Genomic DNA, 18,506 nt, shown 5'->3' on the forward strand with positions numbered 1-18,506 from the left:
GCTGTGGCCTTGAGCAAGGTGCTTACCTTCTCCTGCCTTCCTTTTGGCTTGCTGCTCAGGTCTTGAGCCTTACCTTCTTTCTCTGGGAAATGGGCATGATCAGGTGGCTGCGGGAAAGGCTCCCTGTCAGTCTTTTGAGGGCAGTGGCAAGTGTGATTTTTATTTTTTGGCTGTGTTGGGTCTCCGTTGCCGCGCGGGCTTTTCTCTAGTTGAGTGGGGGCTACTCACTGCCGTGCACAGGCTTCTCGTTGCAGTGGCGTCTCTTACTGTGAGCACGGGCTCTGGGCACTCACAGGCTTCAGCCACTGCCGCGCGTGGACTCAGGAGTTGCGGCTCCCGGGCTCTGGAGTTGCGGGCTCCGTAGTTGGGGCACACGGGCTCAGTTGCTCCGTGGAATGTGGCATCTTCCCAGATCAGAGATGGAGCCCATGTCTCCTGCATCGGTAGGTGGATTCTTCACTACTGAGCCATCAGCTGTAATTTTTTGAGAATGTCTGTGTCCTGGGCTAGGTCTGTACCTGTGTTGTTCAGTTAAGGTTAGTGATTTTTTAATCTTCAAACCTACATTGACACTGTAACAAGGAAATAGGGTGTATACATCTGAAAACCAACAGATGTTGATGACATTGGTTCTGATTTTTCCTTTCTACTTGCTTTACAAATTTTATCCAAAAATGGTCATGTTTTAGCTTTTTAAAATCCTTATTATTAGTCATTGTTTCTAATAATTATTAATGCAAGACATTGTTTCAAGGATGGCATGTGTGATATACATAGTTGCTCTCAAACTATCTGTAAATAACCTTTTTTTTTTTTTTTTTTAAGTATTTCTAATTCATTACAGACTGGAACTTTTGTAAAATGTGAAAAAAAAAACCAAAGACCCAAAACAAACAAAACCCCCCAAAACTAGAAAAACTGTGGAATTCCTGGATTTCATACCAAGATGAGATGGCTTCAAACGTTTTGAAATTTCTGTGGTTGCCTCAGATGGGTAGCAGACCGCTGGCATCCCAGCTGCCGCTCACGGCGCCCTCCGGCAGCGCTGTGGCAGAACTCCTGTGCCACCGCAGGAGGAACCGCCCTGCCCGGGGCGCTCGCTGCTGGCTGGTGTTGGCTGGTAGGCTAGATGAGGTTTTTCTCTGGCCGTGTCTTTGTTCGCCTCCTTGAGAATCCAGCAGTCGAGAGCTGACAAGTGGAGGAGCTTCCATGACCTCCTGACTCTACAAATGCTGAACCGAAACACTCGCAGTTCACGTCTGTGTGTATGAACTCTCTTCCCCATTCTTGTCTTTGCCGGCGGTTCCCAAGTCTGGTTGAGCATCATGGACACTAGGGTCTTTTAAAAGTATTACTCTGGACTCCCCCATGTTGAATCAGCATTTCTAGGAGTGAAACCCAGAAATCTGTGTTTCTCAGAAGCCCTCCAAGCATCTAACCTTCAGCTTGCTTCGGGAGCCACCAGTCCATGCTGCTGCTACCCTTTACTCTGCGGGGCTGACTCATCTCCTCAACCCCCGAAGGGCGCGGCTCCTTCCTGTGCCCAGGGTGGAGGGCGGGGGACACAGACAGTGGCTCTGACTCTGACACCTTTGGCTCACAGCCTGACCTCTCTGAGCCTCAAGGCCTCCTGTGTAAGAAGCCCTGCCACTCACAGGAGGGTGGCGGGGGTCGCGTGAGCTAGGTGATCTAAGGCCCGGAAAAGGCCCGATGAATAGCTGGTGTTCACAGGTGTGTGAAGGGACCTCCCTGGTGGCCAGTGACAAGACTTCACCTTCCAATGCGGAGGGGCAAGTTCCACCCCTGGTGGGGGAGCTAGGATCACACATGCCTCCTGGGCAAAAAGCCAAAACATGAAACACAAGCAATATTGTAACAAGTTCAGTAAAGCCTTTAAAGTGGTCCACATAAGAAAAACAAAACAAAACAACCCTTTAAGACAGTAGGCCCTGGTGAAGGCTTTGTCTCTCAAAGGCGGTTGTAGTATCCTCACCACAGCGGAAGGTTCCAGGTCTTTCCCCACAGCCATTGTCACTGGGAGTCACACACAGCCTTCACATTTTATAAAATCAAGGTAGATTCTGAGGCATCAAGTCAGTGTTCTCTGAGAGTTTGGGGATGTGACCAGAAGAGTCTCAGTTGCTGTTAAAATTTGGGGGTGCATGCGTGCCAAGTCACTTCAGTCTTGTCCGACTCTTTACCACCCTGTGGACTATAGCCTACCAGGCTCCTCTGTCCATGGGGATTCTCTCGGCAAGAATGCTGGAGTGAGTTGCCATTTCCTCCTCCAGGGGATCTTCCCTACCCAGGGATCAAACTTGTGTCCCTTAAGTCTCTTGCATTGGCAGACAGCTTCTTTACCACTAGTGCCATCTGGGAAACCCCAGGTATCTTGGTTTAATTAATCAGGACGTGTCTCCTTCAGTAGCCAGAGGAGGGGTGAAGCAAGATTTACTTGAATGTGATTAGATAGAACATTCTGATATGAAAGGAAATGCCACAGGTATTTTTTAAAAAATTATAATCTTTTCATGATTTGGCAGGTCATTATGATGATTCCTGGGATTTTCACAGACTTGAGAGCTTTTTCACAGACACATTTTTTTTTCCAGAGAGCATCTTCCCTGATGCTCCAGCTGGAAGGGATTGGTCGGCCTCTTGAAGCGCCAAAGGCATCATCTTATAAAGGCATCATCTTTATAAAGGCATTGTGTTTAGCCCAGCTCAGACGTCACCTTCTCTGACGCCTTCCCCCAACCCCTTCTGCCAGGAATACTAAATAGGTATCATCCTGTAGGCCAGCACTCTGATCGATTGGTTAGGGGTGCCTGAGTGTCTTCTTGAGGAAGAAAGCACTGATTGACTAGTGATGTCTGCCCAGCAGCAGGAAGTGGGGGATCGCAGCAGAGCCTGATAGACTTCACTGGGCCCTGTGGTTGGGCTCTTAGGTGGGTTCCAGCCCTTTGGAGCTAAACTGCTTGAGCACAGGTATGGACATGGGATACTCCCCTGCAGGGGTTTGCTAAGCCACAAGCTGAGGGATTTTAAAAGTTTGACAGGTATTGCCAAACAGTCTGTGCCCTTAAACTTCTTAAATCTTTCTCCCCTCTTCTCTCAAGCCTAAAGGGTGAGACCCAAATGATGACTGATTATTAGCTCATGAGTTGTGCACCTTCCAGACACAGCTTGGGGGCCATGCATGCTACCATCTAGGTGTTACTTTATTTATTCATTTATTTTTGGCCGCGCTGGGTCTTCGTTGCTGCACAGGCTTTTCTCTAGTTGCACCAAGCAGAGGGTCTTCTCTCTAGTTGCACCACGTGGGGGAGTACTCTCTAGTCGTGGTGGCTTCTCACTGCAGGGGCTTCCCTTGTTGTGGAGCAGGGACTCTAGGGCCTGCGGGCTTCAGTAGTTGCAGCTCGCGGGCTTAGTTGTTCCTTGTCGTGTGGAATCTCTCTGGACCAGGAATCAAATCTGTGCCCCTTGCCTTGGCAGGCAGATTCTTCATCACTGGACCACCAGGGAAGTCCCATGGCTGACTTAAGATGGTCCCAGAACACAGCGAGTGCCTGACTGTGATTTAGGGTGTGGATCAGCCGTGGGAGGCTGCCTGGCATGTGTCAAGGCCAATCAGAGAGGTGACTCCTGAGTGTTTTCTCTGGATGAGGCCTTTTCTGATACCCTGTCTTCCTTCCAAGTCCTCCTCTCTCCCTGAGTGCTAGTCCAGTTTGTCTGACTTCTAGGATGTGAACCCCATGACTTCCCTGGGCCCCAGTACCGAGAACAGTGCCTGGTGGGTGGTTAGCAGTTCTCTGGGTGATGCTCCCGCTTTGGGGGACAGCGAGTCTCTCTCCACAGCCCTCTGAGCCACTTATTACGGTCCATGAGGCACTTTTCCATCTGGCTTCCAGAGATCTGCCTGTCCTTTTCTTCCTTTCTCATGTCCCTTTAATGTGATCACCCTCCATGTACAACCACTTCTCACTCACTGAAGCTTTGCCACGCCTGGACACAGTACTGAGCCTGCTAAGAGTCGCAGCTCATTTCATCCACACCTCGGCCCTGTGAGATGAGTGTTGTTTTCTTTTTTTTTTAATTAATTTATTTTTGGCTGCAGTCCATGGGGTCGCAAAGAGTTGGACACGACTGAGCGACTGAACTGACTATTTCGCTGCCCCGGGTCTTCATTGCTCCACACCGGCTTTCTCTAGGTTTGGCGAGCAGGGGCTTCTCTTCATCACGGTGCTCAGACTTCTCATTGTGCTGGCTTCTCTTGTGGATCATGGGCTCTAGATAGAGCGTGCGGGCTTCGGCACGTGGTATTGCTAGTTGCGGCCCAAAGCTCTAGAGTATGTATGGACTCAGTAGTTGGGGCGCACTGACTTGGTTGTCCCACGGCATGTGGACTCTTTGCAGACCAGAGATTGAACCCCTGTCTCCCCTGCATCAGCAGGCAGATTCGTAACCAGTGGACCATCAGGGAAGTCCATGAGTGTGGTTTTTAATCCCCATTTTGTATGTGACGGGCCTCAGGGTCATAGAGGTTAAGTGACTCACGCAAGAGCACGCATTAAGAGAGCCAACCAAGGCTTGTCTTGCATCAGAGTCTGAGCCTTTTCAAAGCACCTCTTTGGGCTGCTTTCCTGCCAACCTCTGGGCCTTTGCACCAGTCATTTCCTCTGCTGGTTGTGTCTTTTTCCTCTCTGTTCACAAGGTGAGCTCCCAGAGGTCAGCATGTTTATGGAATGTAGAAGACCCGCTGGGTTGAGTGACTTTGGGGAGAAAATGCGAGAGGAGGGTGCAGAAGATGGTGTTAGGGAGAGAGGCTGAAGCCAGATCTGCAAGGAGATGGATTTTTATCTTTAGGGCAGTGGGAAGCATTGAAGATTTTAAACAGCAGGTGACAACATCAGCTGTTGCTTTGGGGAGATCACTCTTGCTCCTTGGTGGAGAAGGATTGTGGGACATTTCTCTCTTTCATTCCCTGCGGCTGTTGGAAATAGGGAAGGAAGGTCATATGCAACCTGTAAGTGCCCTCAGAGCCTCATAGAAATTCCAGCAAGCAGTGGTTGTGCCTTTTATTTTGATGATAATGGGAACCATTTGTGATTTCACATTTCTCTTCTGAGGCTGGCTCTGAATCTCGAATTCATTTCTAGTTATGCTATAGTTTGGAAAGAGTTATTTGAGGAATAGGAAGCTCAGTGTGGCTTATGTAAGATGAAAGCTGTTTATATCAATAACTGTTTGTGGGGATATGTAATGGAGAAATCCAGGGTTTCAGAGCTTAGCTTAGTAACAATGAGCATTGCTGTTTTAATGAGTGCTGGAAACTGTCAAATTTTGTCTCCTCGGTTCCATAGGATTTTTCCCCCTCCATTCTCTAGTGAGATGAAAGCTTTGTCTGATGTGGTCAAGTTACTCTCTGGCTGCAAAATAGAACCAGGGTTTTGACAGTTGGTGATAAACACCACTTGCAGCTGGCATATTCCAGTGTTTTATGCATTTATGGGAAATTGTTTTAACACCCTGGCTTCCACTGCCAAACAAAACACGAACCCAAAGCAAAACCCTACTTTGCTTTGGAAATGACGGTGACATTTATTTAAAGCTTGTACCTTGTAGGGGCATATTAGCAGGTATTTAGCAGTGAAACTGGCAGTTGTGTGTGTTTCCTGCTTACTGTGTGGTAAATGGATTCTTAGACCCAAGGAAGCTCGAGGAGGGCTTATATGATTTCTGTGTGGAGGAATCAAGTAGGTATTATTAGTGATGTATTAGTGATGTTGTATTTGTTTGTGACAGGCCTGAAGGTCATCTTAAGCTTTTTTATACAAAAATAAGGCAACTGGGGAATATTGATTTTAGGTCTGTATGACAGAAGAGGTTGGTCAAAGGCTCAGTGGCTTATTCTCCGTTAATTAATTGTGTGGCCATTACAGTGTCTTTTGTGCCATTTTTACTTTGCATTTCTCACTGGTTTGAATAAGGTGGCACCTTGGAGACAGAGGGATTGCCATCTGAGTGAATATCCACTGAGCAAGTTAACAGAAGCATCAGCATTGCAGTTGGGAACCTGATAAATTTCAGGTTCTTCCTGAAATTCCTGGCTGCTTCCTTGAGTTACACATGAAGAATTTTAATTCTTTTAAAGCGCCTGAGTGGTTATTCTCTCTGATAAATGAAAGAGTGCTCATTATTAAGAAACTGATAAGTAAGGAAAAGTAGAAAGAATGGAAACAAAAAATACCCCTTGACTAATGTTAGTATCTTCTGTATTTCCTCCCTGTGCCTTTTACCTTTTATATATATTCAGAAAAATAAAATGATGGCTTACCTTTATTCCTTCTGAAGCATCTAGATTTAATCTCTTTTTTGCCCACAAAACTTCTCCTTATATCCCTTCTGTATTCTAACAGTATGTTTTATATTTCACCTAGAGTACTTATTATAAATGTTCTGATACTGTTTATGCATTATACTGAACGTAGTAAGTACCTGGCTAAAGTCTTGGGTATAGGAGGGGTGATTTCTTGGGAGGGGCAGGAGGACAGGGGCTGGTTGGGGTCTGCTTCACCTCTGCATTCAGGGCGGGGGGCTGTTCTCTGTAAGGTACTTGTCAGAATCTTCTTTCATGGTTTCTGATGAGCATGGCAAGATTATACCTCACATTTCTCTAAAAAACTTTTAAAAATAAATTTTAATTTGATTTTAAGCCCCAATAAGATCACTTTTTAAAAAAAATCCTATTTTTATTTTTTCTATTTTTTGACTGCATCACATGGAATGTGGGATCTTAGTTCTCTGGCTAGGGATCAAACGTGTACCCCCTGCGGTGGAAGGGTGGTGTTTTAACCACTGAACTGCCAGGGAAGTCCCAAGATCACTCTTACAATCAGAGGAATTACTGTGTGCTTTGACCATATGGGATATCCTTATTCCCTTTGTATGTTACACGCGGAAAGGCCTGTTATTGGTTCTGTGGACCAGTAATAGGCTATCTGATCCCAACCTCCATTTTTTATTTGGGATCAGTCAAGAATATTGAAATGTGGGTAAATCTGCAGGCTCTCTGCAGGCCTGCGTGGCTGCACAGTGGAGGGGCAGGATTGTGGCGTGTGGCCCAGTGATCAGGAGCCAGGGCTCCAGAGTCAGCCTTAGCTGTGTGGCCCTGACCCTGCTCCTTAGACTCCTCTGACACTGTTCCTCTGTCTGTGTGTCAGGAGTAATAATACCCACCTCAGGCGTCTTCCTGGCAGAGAACACACAGGGGCCACAGTGCATCTGTGCGACCACAGGTGTGTCCTCACTCACCATCACCATCACCATCCTCAACAAGGCTCTGGTTCTGTGGTCTCGGTTTTCAAAACCAAAGCCTCGATGAACAGAAATCATTCATCAGGGACTTCCCCAGGGGTCCAGTGGTTAAGAATCTACCTTGCAGCACAGGGGATGCGGGTTCAATCCCTGGTTGGGAAACTGGGATCCCACTTGCCTATGCGCCACGACTAGAGAGAAAACCCACACACCTCAACAAGGACCCCACATGCCACAACTGAACAAATGTTACAGCCAAATAAATTTAGTAAAAATAAATTTTACAGCCAAATACATTAAAAAAAAAAAAAAAAAAAGAAGTGGTCAGTCATTCTACTCATGCCATTAGCCGGGGATTCTTGACAGGCACAACACAGATGAGAAAGAAAGCCTTTGCTAGAAAAGTATTCATTTCCTAAGAATAAAAGCCTCAGGTCCAAAAATGACCTGATACAGTCATATTCCAGACTGTAAACTGGGACCATTGATGCTGAAGTGTTCAATTCCACCAAGTCAAAAACATATTCAGCTTAACAGGTGCATTTGCATGCGTGCGTGCTTACTTACTTCAGTCGTGTCCGACTCTCTGCGACCCCATGGACCATGGCCTGCCAGGCTCCTCTGTCTATGGGATTCTCCAGGCAAGAACACCAGAGTGGGTTGCCATTTCCTTTGCTGAATCTGACCTGAGACAAGCCAAAACTGATCCATAAGGAAGCAGCATTCATTGTTTCCAGCCCAACAACCTCTCGATGCCGGTTGACCAGTGGTGGGCTCGGAGAAGGCGGGATGGGCCGTGGGGAGGGTCTGCCCCCGAGCCTCACCGTCTGGCGCTTGTGTGTTGCAGGTGGCGGAGATGCACGGGGAGCTGATCGAGTTCAACGAGCGTCTGCACCGGGCCCTGGTGGCCAAGGAAGCCCTCGTCTCCCAGATGCGGCAGGAGCTCATCGACCTGCGGGGGCCGGTGAGTGCCCCAGCCTTGTCCTTCTGCCCATGCTGTCTGTCCGCCCACCACCTCTGCTGCCCACAACCCTGCTGTTACATGTGTTCAATGTCAAGGGCATGGAAAAGTACAGAGACTAAAAGGGGGAGCATCTAGGCACCCCCACCCAGATTTTACATGCACTAGCCCTCACCACATTGGCTTTCCTTTGGGCGGGAAGGGGTAAAATAAATAACATATTAAAGAATCTGTCTAAACCCCCTTGGCAACATTTCATGCCCCACACACATAATCGATATTGTGAAATTGGCACATATCCTTCCCCTCCCTGTTTTTATATGTTACTACATGGATAAATTTCCATAGCAGTGAATAGTCTCAGTTTTGGGTAACTTTTACCTACCTGGTATTACTTCTGCATATCTGTTTCTTCCATGAGTGTGTGTTTATTTGGTATTACGGTTTGAGGACCATCCCACGTAGATCTAACAGAGCAGGGTCCCCAAGCCCCAGGGCATGGACTGGTGCTGGTCTGTGGCCTGTTAGGAACCAGGCCACACAGGAGGAGGTGGTTGGTGGGCAAGTGAGTGAAGCTTCATCTGTGTTTACAGCCGCTCCCCATCGCTCACTTTAGCAGCTGAGCTCCGCCTCCTGTCAGATCAGTGGTGGAATTAGATTCTCCTAGGAGTAGGAACCCTACTGTGAACTGCACACAAGAGGGATCTAGGTTGTGTGCTCCTTACGAGAATCATCCCCAAACCACCCTCCCCACCACGGCCCGTGGGAAAATTATCTTCCATGAAACCAGTCCCTGGTGTCTTAAGGTTGGGGGCCACTGTAATAGAGGGATTTTGAACTGCGGCCCTCTTGATCCTTTGAGCCATTTCCTCCTTTGTCGGGGGCCGTCCTGTGCATCGTAAGATGTTTAGCAGCATCCCCAGTTTCTACTCACTAGAGTCCAGTAGCATCCCCGGCCCATGCCACCCCAGTCATGGCAGCCAAATATGTCCCCAGACATTGTCAGATGTCCACTCAGGGGCAGGATCACCCCTGGTTGAGAACTCCCCACCGAATTTGTTCACTTTGTTAATTCTGTAATTCTCTCTTGAATGAAATACTGCACTATTTTAAATCTGGCTGTGTGTTCATAAACATTGTGGTTGTTCCAGTGTTTTGCTATTGAAACCATGTTGCTGAGAGCATCTTGTTCTTTTTGTGCACATTTATAACAGCTTCTTCTTTGCTTTAAAACTTTCTTATGATGTCAGATGTTAATAATACCCAGTGGTCGGCGGGTGTGTGATACACTTTCATGTAACCATCGTTTGGTTGAACTATTGTCAGTCACAGTCAATCTTATTTCAAGTTACCAACACCTGCTTTTCCCTTCTGTATTGTTTTGAATCAAATATTAGGCATTATTTCATCTCTAGACATTTCAGAATATAGCTATAAAAATCAAGAAAACAAATAGAGCAATCAAGTATAATTGAAACAAATATCATTGTCAGCCCTCCATTATCGATAATTCGTTTATACCAACAAATATCAGTGTTCAGATTTCTTCTTGTCTCATAATTTTCTTAGTTTTTTGGATTGTATTGAGAAGTGACAGATCTGGGTTTGTCTGCTGTCAAAGACTGGATTTTTTTTTTTAAACAATTGAAAATTATCAAAATTTGGACTCTTGACAAACGTTGTTACTCACATGCTAAACAACCAAGTAGCATAAAAGGGTATATTCAGTGAAAAAGACATCTGTTTCCTATCCCAGAGGCAATAACAGTGATCAGTCTTGGGTTTGTCCTTCCAGAGATGAGCATGGCTTGAGTAAGCCGCATGTACATATGTACATGTTTAATCACTAGTCGCCTGCTTTATTCACTGTTATGTATATTACTTTTCTTCCTCCTAACTCTACACTTTAGAGGTCACTTTATTTTATCAATACTTTGCGTGTAGATCTACATCATTCTTTTCAAGTGCTGCATTGTACCCCTTTGAACTGGCAATACCATAGTTTGTCTAACCAGGCCCTGTTGATGGATACATGGTTGTTTTCTGCTTTTATTTTCCAACAGAGTTGATATAACATCCTTGTGAAATCCCACACTTAGACAGAAGTTTGTCTGGCAGCTCATGGAGCTCGCTTGGCTGGATGTAGACCCAGAGTTCTTATCTTACAAGATTCTGAGGCACTGAATCTTCTTTTTGTCCTTCAGAAGGGAGGACCTTTTTCTGTCCTCCTCCACCTGTTGCAGGAAAATTCTTTCTGAGCGCCAGTATCCATCAGGAGCTCCCAGTTGTCCGAGTTCCAACAGTGTGTTGGGCACACATGGGTCTCTGCCTTCCTTCTCTCATTTGATTTTTTTTTTTTAAAGTCTTCATTGAATTTGTTACAGTATTGCTTCTGTTTTGTTTTGGTTTTTTGGCTGGGAGGCATGTGAGGTCTTAGCTCCCTGACCAGACCAGTGAACCCCCTGCATTGGAAGGCAAAGTCCTAGCACTGGACTGTCAGAGAAGTCCCCTCTCATCTGAAGACAAGCCTGTGAGTCGAATGAAATTAGCCTCCTCTTGAGTAAGCATGGCAGCTGAGATGCAGAGGGTTCAGGCCCCACTGGACTTATGATTAAGCTCCAGCACAGTGCTGGACCCCCGGCCCATCGGGCCTCTTCATCTCCAGGTCCTTTGCTCTCTCCTCTGTGGGGCCTTTGCTCCCGTCCCTTCTGCCTGGAATAAGGCTCTGGGCCCAGGTCACTCACCCTCAGAATCCACTCATCACCTCCTCAGGAGACCCGACAAGGGCAGGTTTTCCTTGTCGAATGTGATATTTGTGTGTATCTCTCTCTTCTTCTCTTGCTATAATTTTATGTTTATCTCTCACTAATCAGTGTCTCAGTGAGGTACCACCACCTCTTTGAGGGTAAGTGCCCCGTCTCTTTCTGCTCCCTTTAAATTCCAGTGATTCGTACAGTAGGTACTTACTGACTTACAGAATGAGTGAGTGAATGTCAAGTAGTAAGTGGTGGAGTCCAGGTTTTCCTGGACCCCTGACATGTGACCCGTCTTCTCTCCTCATGCTGCATTCCCTTTGGCCTCCAGTCTGGATGCCCGTGAAGGCAGTGACATCCTTACCCAGAGGCAATGCGAACTGTCATCAGAGCCTTTCCGGCAGACAGTCAGGAGGGTGTAGCCGGTCCTGCAGGCTGTTGGGAAGAGCTGGCCATTTTGACACTAGCCCCAGGGGAGCCCCTTGAGCTTGTTGTTTTTGCCTCAGGCCTGCTCTGGTCATCTGCCTAGAGCCAGGCAGCCTGGACAAAGGAGGGAGGCGGCCGCAAGCTCAGCTTCGGTTCTGGAGCCCACTCTTCCTTCCCAGATGGCGCTAATGGCCAAGAACCCGCCTGTCAATGCAGGAAACATAAGAGACGCGTGTTCAATATATGACAAACCCACAGCAAGCATCACCCTCAATGGTGAAAAATTGAAAGCATTTCCCCTGAAATCAGGAACAAGACAAGGGTGCCCACTCTCACCACTACTATTCAACATAGTGTTGGAAGTTTTGGCCACAGCAATCAGAGCAGAAAAAGAAGTAAAAGGAATCCAGATAGGAAAAGAAGAAGTGAAACTCTCACTGTTTGCGGATGACATGATCCTCTACATAGAAAACCCTAAAGACTCTACCAGAAAATTACTAGAGCTAATCAATGAATATAGTAAAGTTGCAGGATATAAAATTAACACACAGAAATCCCTTGCATTCCTATATACTAACAATGAAAAAACAAAAAGAGAAATTAAGGAAACAATACCATTCACCATTGCAACAAAAAGAATAAAATACTTAGGAGTATATCTACCTAAAGAAACAAAAGACCTATACATAGAAAACTATAAAACACTGATGAAAGAAATCAAAGAAGACACAAACAGATGGAGAAACATACCGTGTTCATGGATTGGAAGAATCAATATTGTCAAAATGGCTATTCTACCTAAAGCAATCTATAGATTCAATGCAATCCCTATCAAGTTACCAACGGTATTTTTCACAGAACTAGACCAAAGAATTTCACAATTTGTATGGAAATACAAAAAACCTCAAATAGCCAAAGTAATCTTGAGAAAGAAGAATGGAACTGGAGGAATCAACCTGCCTGACTTCAGACTCTACTACAAAGCCACAGTCATCAAGACAGTATGGTACTGGCACAAAGACAGAAATATAGATCAATGGAACAGAATAGAAAGCCCCGAGATAAATCCACGGACCTATGGACACCTTATCTTTGACAAAGGTGGCAAGGATATACAATGGAAAAAAGACAACCTCTTTAACAAGTGGTGCTGGGAAAACTGGTCAACCACTTGTAAAAGAATGAAACTAGAACACTTTCTAACACCATACACAAAAATAAACTCAAAATGGATTAAAGATCTAAATGTAAGACCAGAAACTATAAAACTCCTAGAGGAGAACATAGGCAAAACACTCTCCGACATAAATCACAGCAAGATCCTCTATGACCCACCTCCCAGAATATTGGAAATAAAAGCAAAAATAAACAAATGGGACCTAATGAAACTTAAAAGCTTTTGCACTACAAAGGAAACTATAAGTAAGGTGAAAAGACAGCCCTCAGAGTGGGAGAAAATAATAGCAAATGAAGAAACAGACAAAGGATTAATCTAAAAAATATACAAGCAACTCCTGCAGCTCAATTCCAGAAAAATAAATGACCCAATCAAAAAATGGGCCAAAGAACTAAACAGGCATTTCTCCAAAGAAGACATACAGATGGCTAACAAACACATGAAAAGATGCTCCACATCACTCATTATTAGAGAAATGCAAATCAAAACCACAACGAGGTACCATTACACGCCAGTCAGAATGGCTGCTATCCAAAAGTCTACAAGCAATAAATGCTGGAGAGGGTGTGGAGAAAAGGGAACCCTCTTACACTGTTGGTGGGAATGCAAACTAGTACAGCCGCTATGGAAAACAGTGTGGAGATTTCTTAAAAAACTGGAAATAGAACTGCCATATGACCCAGCAATCCCACTTCTGGGCATACACACTTAGGAAACCAGATCTGAAAGAGACACGTGCACCCCAATGTTCATCGCAGCACTGTTTATAATAGCCAGGACATGGAAGCAACCTAGATGCCCATCAGCAGATGAATGGATAAGGAAGCTGTGGTACATATACACCATGGAATATTACTCAGCCATTAAGAAGAATTCATTTGAATCAGTCCTAATGAGATGGATGAAACTGGAGCCCCTTATACAGAGTGAAGTAAGCCAGAAAGATAAAGAACACTACAGCATACTAACACATATATATGGAATTTAGAAAGATGGTAACGATAACCCTATATGCAAAACAGAAAAAGAGACACAGAAATACAGAACAGACTTTTGAACTCTGTGGGAGAATGTGAGGGTGGGATATTTCAAAAGAACAGCATGTATACTATCTATGGTGAAACAGATCACCAGCCCAGGTTGGATGCATGAGGCAAGTGCTCGGGCCTGGTGCACTGGGAAGACCCAGAGGAATCGGGTGGAGAGGGAGGTGGGAGGGGGGATCGGGATGGGGAATACGTGTAAATCTATGGCTGATGCATATCAATGTATGACAAAAAAAAAATTAAAAATTAAAAAAAAAAAAAGAGATGCGTGTTCAATCCTTGGGTTGGGAAGATCCCCTGGAGGAGGGCATGGCAATGCACTCCAGTATTTTTGCCTGGAGAATCCCATGGACAGAGGAGCCTACTGAGGCTGTGGTCCATAAGGTCGCAAAGAGTTGGACACCACGTGAAGTGACTTAGCATGCTCGCATGCTCCCTGCCCCTCCTGAGGGACCTCTGTTGTGGGAGGCTCCCACGCCCCAACACAAACACACTCGTTTCTGCTGCCCTCAGATTAGACTTCCTCCCAGACACCAAAGTATTCAAGGGCCTCAAGGGCAGGGCGGGGTCTGCTGTATTTGGAAGCCCCGGTTTTCTTTTCTATCAGGTGGTGACTTCGGTGATTCCACAAGATACTACTGGTAAAGGCATTTGTTGGTGGGCGCTGGGCGGGGGCCCTGTTTTCATCTCTGAATCTCCATGCCCAGGGCTATGCCTGACACAGAGTAGGTGCTCCGTTAAGTGTTTGCTAGGTGAGAACTTCATTGTTATAGAGCAGAGGACGATTCCATGGACCAAATAATAATTTTTCTTTTGGTGGCATGAGGGATCTTCCCTGACCAGGGACTGAACCTGTGACCCCTGCAGTGAGAGTCAGAAGTCTTAACCATTGGACTGCCAGGGAAGTCCAAATGATAATTGTATTTTTAGAGATAGGTGCAAAGACAGTGTCTTCTCAATGGTATCTTATGATATTATAGACTTTTAAAGTACGTCACTAATTTTAAGGAGGAGTTTGGGATTAAGGATTGAATTTTTTCCTTTTCTTATTTTTTTGAATGTAAGTATTTTTAGGACTCTCTCCTCATTGTCTCCCCGCCCCTCCCCAATATAAGATGTGAATGAATGCTGGAGTTTTTGGTTTTGTTTGTTTGTTTTTAAACCTTTTAGCAGGATTTGATTATAGCCCTGAAGATTCTCTGGGAGAACAGCTCCTATTTTGAATCAATGGAGACAAGGAAATAGAGCCTTATAAGATGGCAGGATGTAGCAGTCAATTACAGTCATGGCACATGGAGAGCAGCTCATTAGGTGCAAGTTTGTTCCCACCAGGGATGAAAATTCAGTCTCACTTTATGTGACTGCACTTGGATTGCTCCCTTTCCTGCCGCCTCTGCGGGTCTCTGTTTCCCCGTCCCATGTACTGTTTAAGTTGATCACCTCCGCTTAAGCAGAAAAGACGGTGCCGCCTGGCATGGCTTGAGGTCTGTAGCATCACTGCCCTGACTCCAAGCATCAGCCCTGTTGGCTTGTTCTCCTGTCACCTGTCCCCTCCCTGTCTGTTTGATGAGAGCCACTTACTACGTGCTTGGTGGTGGCGTGCACTTTTAGCCTTTCCCCTAGTACAGTATATTCATTAGGTCCATTTTTCAGCTTAGCAAACCAAGGCACAGAGAAGTTTTAGGACTCACCCCGAGGCACACAGCTCCATGGCTGCATCAGATTGCAAATCCAGGACCGTATCGTTCTTCAGCACCGTGCTGCTTACTCTCCTGTTTTTCATTCCTTTTTCATTTCAAGCAGAAATTAGTGTCTTTTGTCCTCCAGGCAGAACCCTCCTGGGGATTTTAAAGATTCCCATCCCTCCATGGCAAAGCTGTCGAGCATTCCACTCCCTACCTGCAGACTGCATCTTCCACATCTCCCCAGTCTGCTTTTTTACATCAAAGTGGATTGTTGTTGTTGTTGTTTACTTAACTGATCGCTTCATCTTGACATTACACTACACTCTTTGGAATTTGTAATCTAGAGAAGGTGGAGTTTTCTGAGAGCAGAATAGTTTTCTGAGAGTAGAATTCAAAGGATGCACATAGGTGGTGGTGGTTGTTGAGTCGCTAAGTCATGTTCAATTCTTGGCGACCCCTTGGACCACAGCACACCAGGCTTCCCTGTCCTTCATCATCTCCCAGAGCTTGCTTAAACTCATGTCCATTGAGTCAGTAATGCCATCTAACCTCATCTCATCCTCTGTCGCCCCCTTCTCCTCCTGCCTTCAATCCTTCCCAGCATCAGGGTCTTTTCCAGTAAGTCAGTTCTTTGCATCGGGTGGCGAAAGTATTGGAGTTTCAGCTTCAGCATCAATCCTTTCAATGAATATTCAGGGTTGATTTCCTTAATGATTGATTGGTTTGATCTCCTTGCTGAGGAACTCTCAAGAATCTTCTCCAGCACCACAGTTCGAAAGCATCAATTCTTGGGCGCTCAGCCTTCTTTATGGCTCAACTCTCACATCCATACATGACTACTAGGAAAACCATAGCTTCGACTCTGTGGACCTTTGTCGACCAAGTGATGTCTCTGCTTTTTAATATGCAGTCTGGGTTTGTCATAGCTTTTCTTCCAAGGAGTAAGCATGTTTTAATTTAGTGGCAGCAGTCACCATCCACAGTGATTTTGGAGCCCAAGGAAATAAAGTCTGTCACTAGGTGGTACATATAAAAAAAAGGGGTATTGTGATAAATCATCTCAAACAAGGATGGTCCGGAGGCCTCTCTCTGTAGCACGTTCCACCAGGGCCATCCATGAAGGGTAGACCTGGCACGCCTGTTATACATTTATTTCCCCAAGGACCATCTTTTCTAAGATGCTTTCCAAGGGATGCTTTTAGGAAAGTTAGGTCTGAGTTATGTATCACATTCATTACCCACACATGCTGCAGGGAGATCCTGACAGCCTGGGCTGTCCCATGAAGCTGTCCCAGTCCAGGACCCACAGAGCCTGGAGGGGGAGGTGGCTTTGCATGACTGTGGGGTGCCCTGAACCTGCCCCTTGGAGGTGAGTGACCGACTGGGCGTTTAGTCTTGGGTTCCACTGCCCTCTCCACCGCCCACCCCCGTTGCCCTGGCTCTTGGTAATCCAAACTCCTCTGTGTCCACGGGCACTTTGAGCCTCATCCACACAGGCTCCCAGAGCGGGGGCCAAGCAGGGCTCTTGGATTCTCTGTGCTCTCTTTTTCACCCTCTTATTTATTTATTTATTTGGCTGCGTCAGGTTTTAGTTGTGGCACGCAGGATCTTTATTGTGTTGTGGGCTCTTTCATTGTGGTGTCTGGGCTTAGTTGCTCTGCGGCATTTGGGATCTTAGTTCAGCATTCAGGGGTCGAACCTGCATCCCTAGCACTGCAAGACAGATTCTTGACCACCAGACCCCAAGGAAGCCCAGCCCTCTGCTTTTTAATCTCTCTCTTCTGTCTCTTTGTCTCTCTCTCTCCCCACTTCTTGTTTCTCACTCTCCGTTCCATTCTTTCTTGGTCTGCCTCTGCCTGTCTTTCCCTCTCTCTCTCTTTCACCTGCTGTGTGTGTGTGGGTCTCTCTGCCCCCATCTGTCTGTCTGTCTCTCCCCAATGCTGAGTCTCTGTCTCCAAGGCTGTCTCATGCTCTGTCTGTCTCTCGCCTCCCCCTTCCCCTCCCATTATCTTTAGCTGCATAAACACGTCCATTGCTCTACAGCATAATGATGATGCTATGCATTGCAACTGACTTGAAACATTTTAAACCCTTTCCATTTCAGGTCCCCCGCAGTGCCTTAGAGTAGAATCACCTTCCACGAAAGCCTTCACAGACCCTCCCCTCTTGCCCGCACCCCTCCCGAACACCTGGCTAAGCCCCTGATCTGTTCCAGTGACACTTTGTGGGTCAACATCTGTCAGTCTGTCTTATCACTTGGCATTGAATTTTCTTTTTTAAATCTGAGGATGGATAGCTGCCTGGCGACAGGGGCCGTGTTCACTTTCCTCTTCTTGGAGGCTGGTGCGCACACTCAGGGAGCAGGTGCTGGGTGAGTCTGCCTACGCACCTGCGGTAGCTATGGAAACTCTCTCCTAACCGCACTGTTTGATTATCCAGAAAGGTGCCATCCTGGAGGCTGTCGGATGGCAGAGACTTCCTGTTATTTCTCGCTGTAAGCTGCTCAGTGTTTCCATGGGACCCCTTCCCTCCATTTTTGGAATGATGGAGCTGATGGGAGAGAAAGATGAGGGATTTAAAATTCAGGTGTGAGATAGATGGAGGAAGCTCATCCCAAGTATTGTAATAAGGTTCACTTTGAAATAAAATGCTTCTTGGGACTTTCTTGGTATCTTTAAAACCTTCTGAGGGAGTGATCTCATTTGAGAGCTGATGCTATTTAAGTCCTGAAGCTTAATAAGAAATATATTTTTCAGCTGGGTGGCACTTGCCGAATATCTGATGATCAAGTACTAAATTGTCTGTGGTCCTGGCAGCTCTAAACAGCGTGTTCCAAATTATAAGAAGCTTTTTAATCCAGCGCTTGGACATCCGTGTTCTAATCGTCTACCGTCTTGAAGGAGATTATTTTTAAAAGTGCCATTTAAGAGAGGCTACTAAAAATATGTCTCACATAGAAGCTTAGCTCAGAAATATTAGTTTTTGACACAGAATCATCCGGAAAGATGCTTGCAGAACCCACTTTAAACAGCTCAGTGCCAGGGAATAAAAGCCCCTCTTTGAGCCCAGTCATCTGTTTCTGTCTGTGTGCAAATAGGCAATCACATGCTCCATGGCGTTAATGCTGGACTCACAGGTCTG

The 18,506-nt window shown here is 46.0% G+C and overlaps 1 protein-coding gene across 3 annotated transcripts in view; it reads left to right on the top strand.

Annotated features, from left to right (window-relative positions):
- SNX29 (sorting nexin 29) overlaps positions 1–18,506 on the top strand; it is a 580,903-nt gene that overhangs the window by 351,937 nt on the left and 210,460 nt on the right. For all 3 annotated transcript variants that reach the window (XR_006343074.1, XM_043914342.1, XM_043914344.1), the window contains one exon: positions 8,165–8,281. Coding sequence is in view for 2 of the 3 variants with exons in the window: in XM_043914342.1 (XP_043770277.1) it covers positions 8,165–8,281 (117 nt within the window). In the remaining variant the exon portion in view is untranslated. The remainder of the gene's footprint in view (positions 1–8,164; positions 8,282–18,506) is intronic.

This window comes from Cervus elaphus, chromosome 10 (genome assembly GCF_910594005.1).
Source record: "Cervus elaphus chromosome 10, mCerEla1.1, whole genome shotgun sequence".
Lineage (NCBI taxonomy): Eukaryota > Metazoa > Chordata > Mammalia > Artiodactyla > Cervidae > Cervus > Cervus elaphus.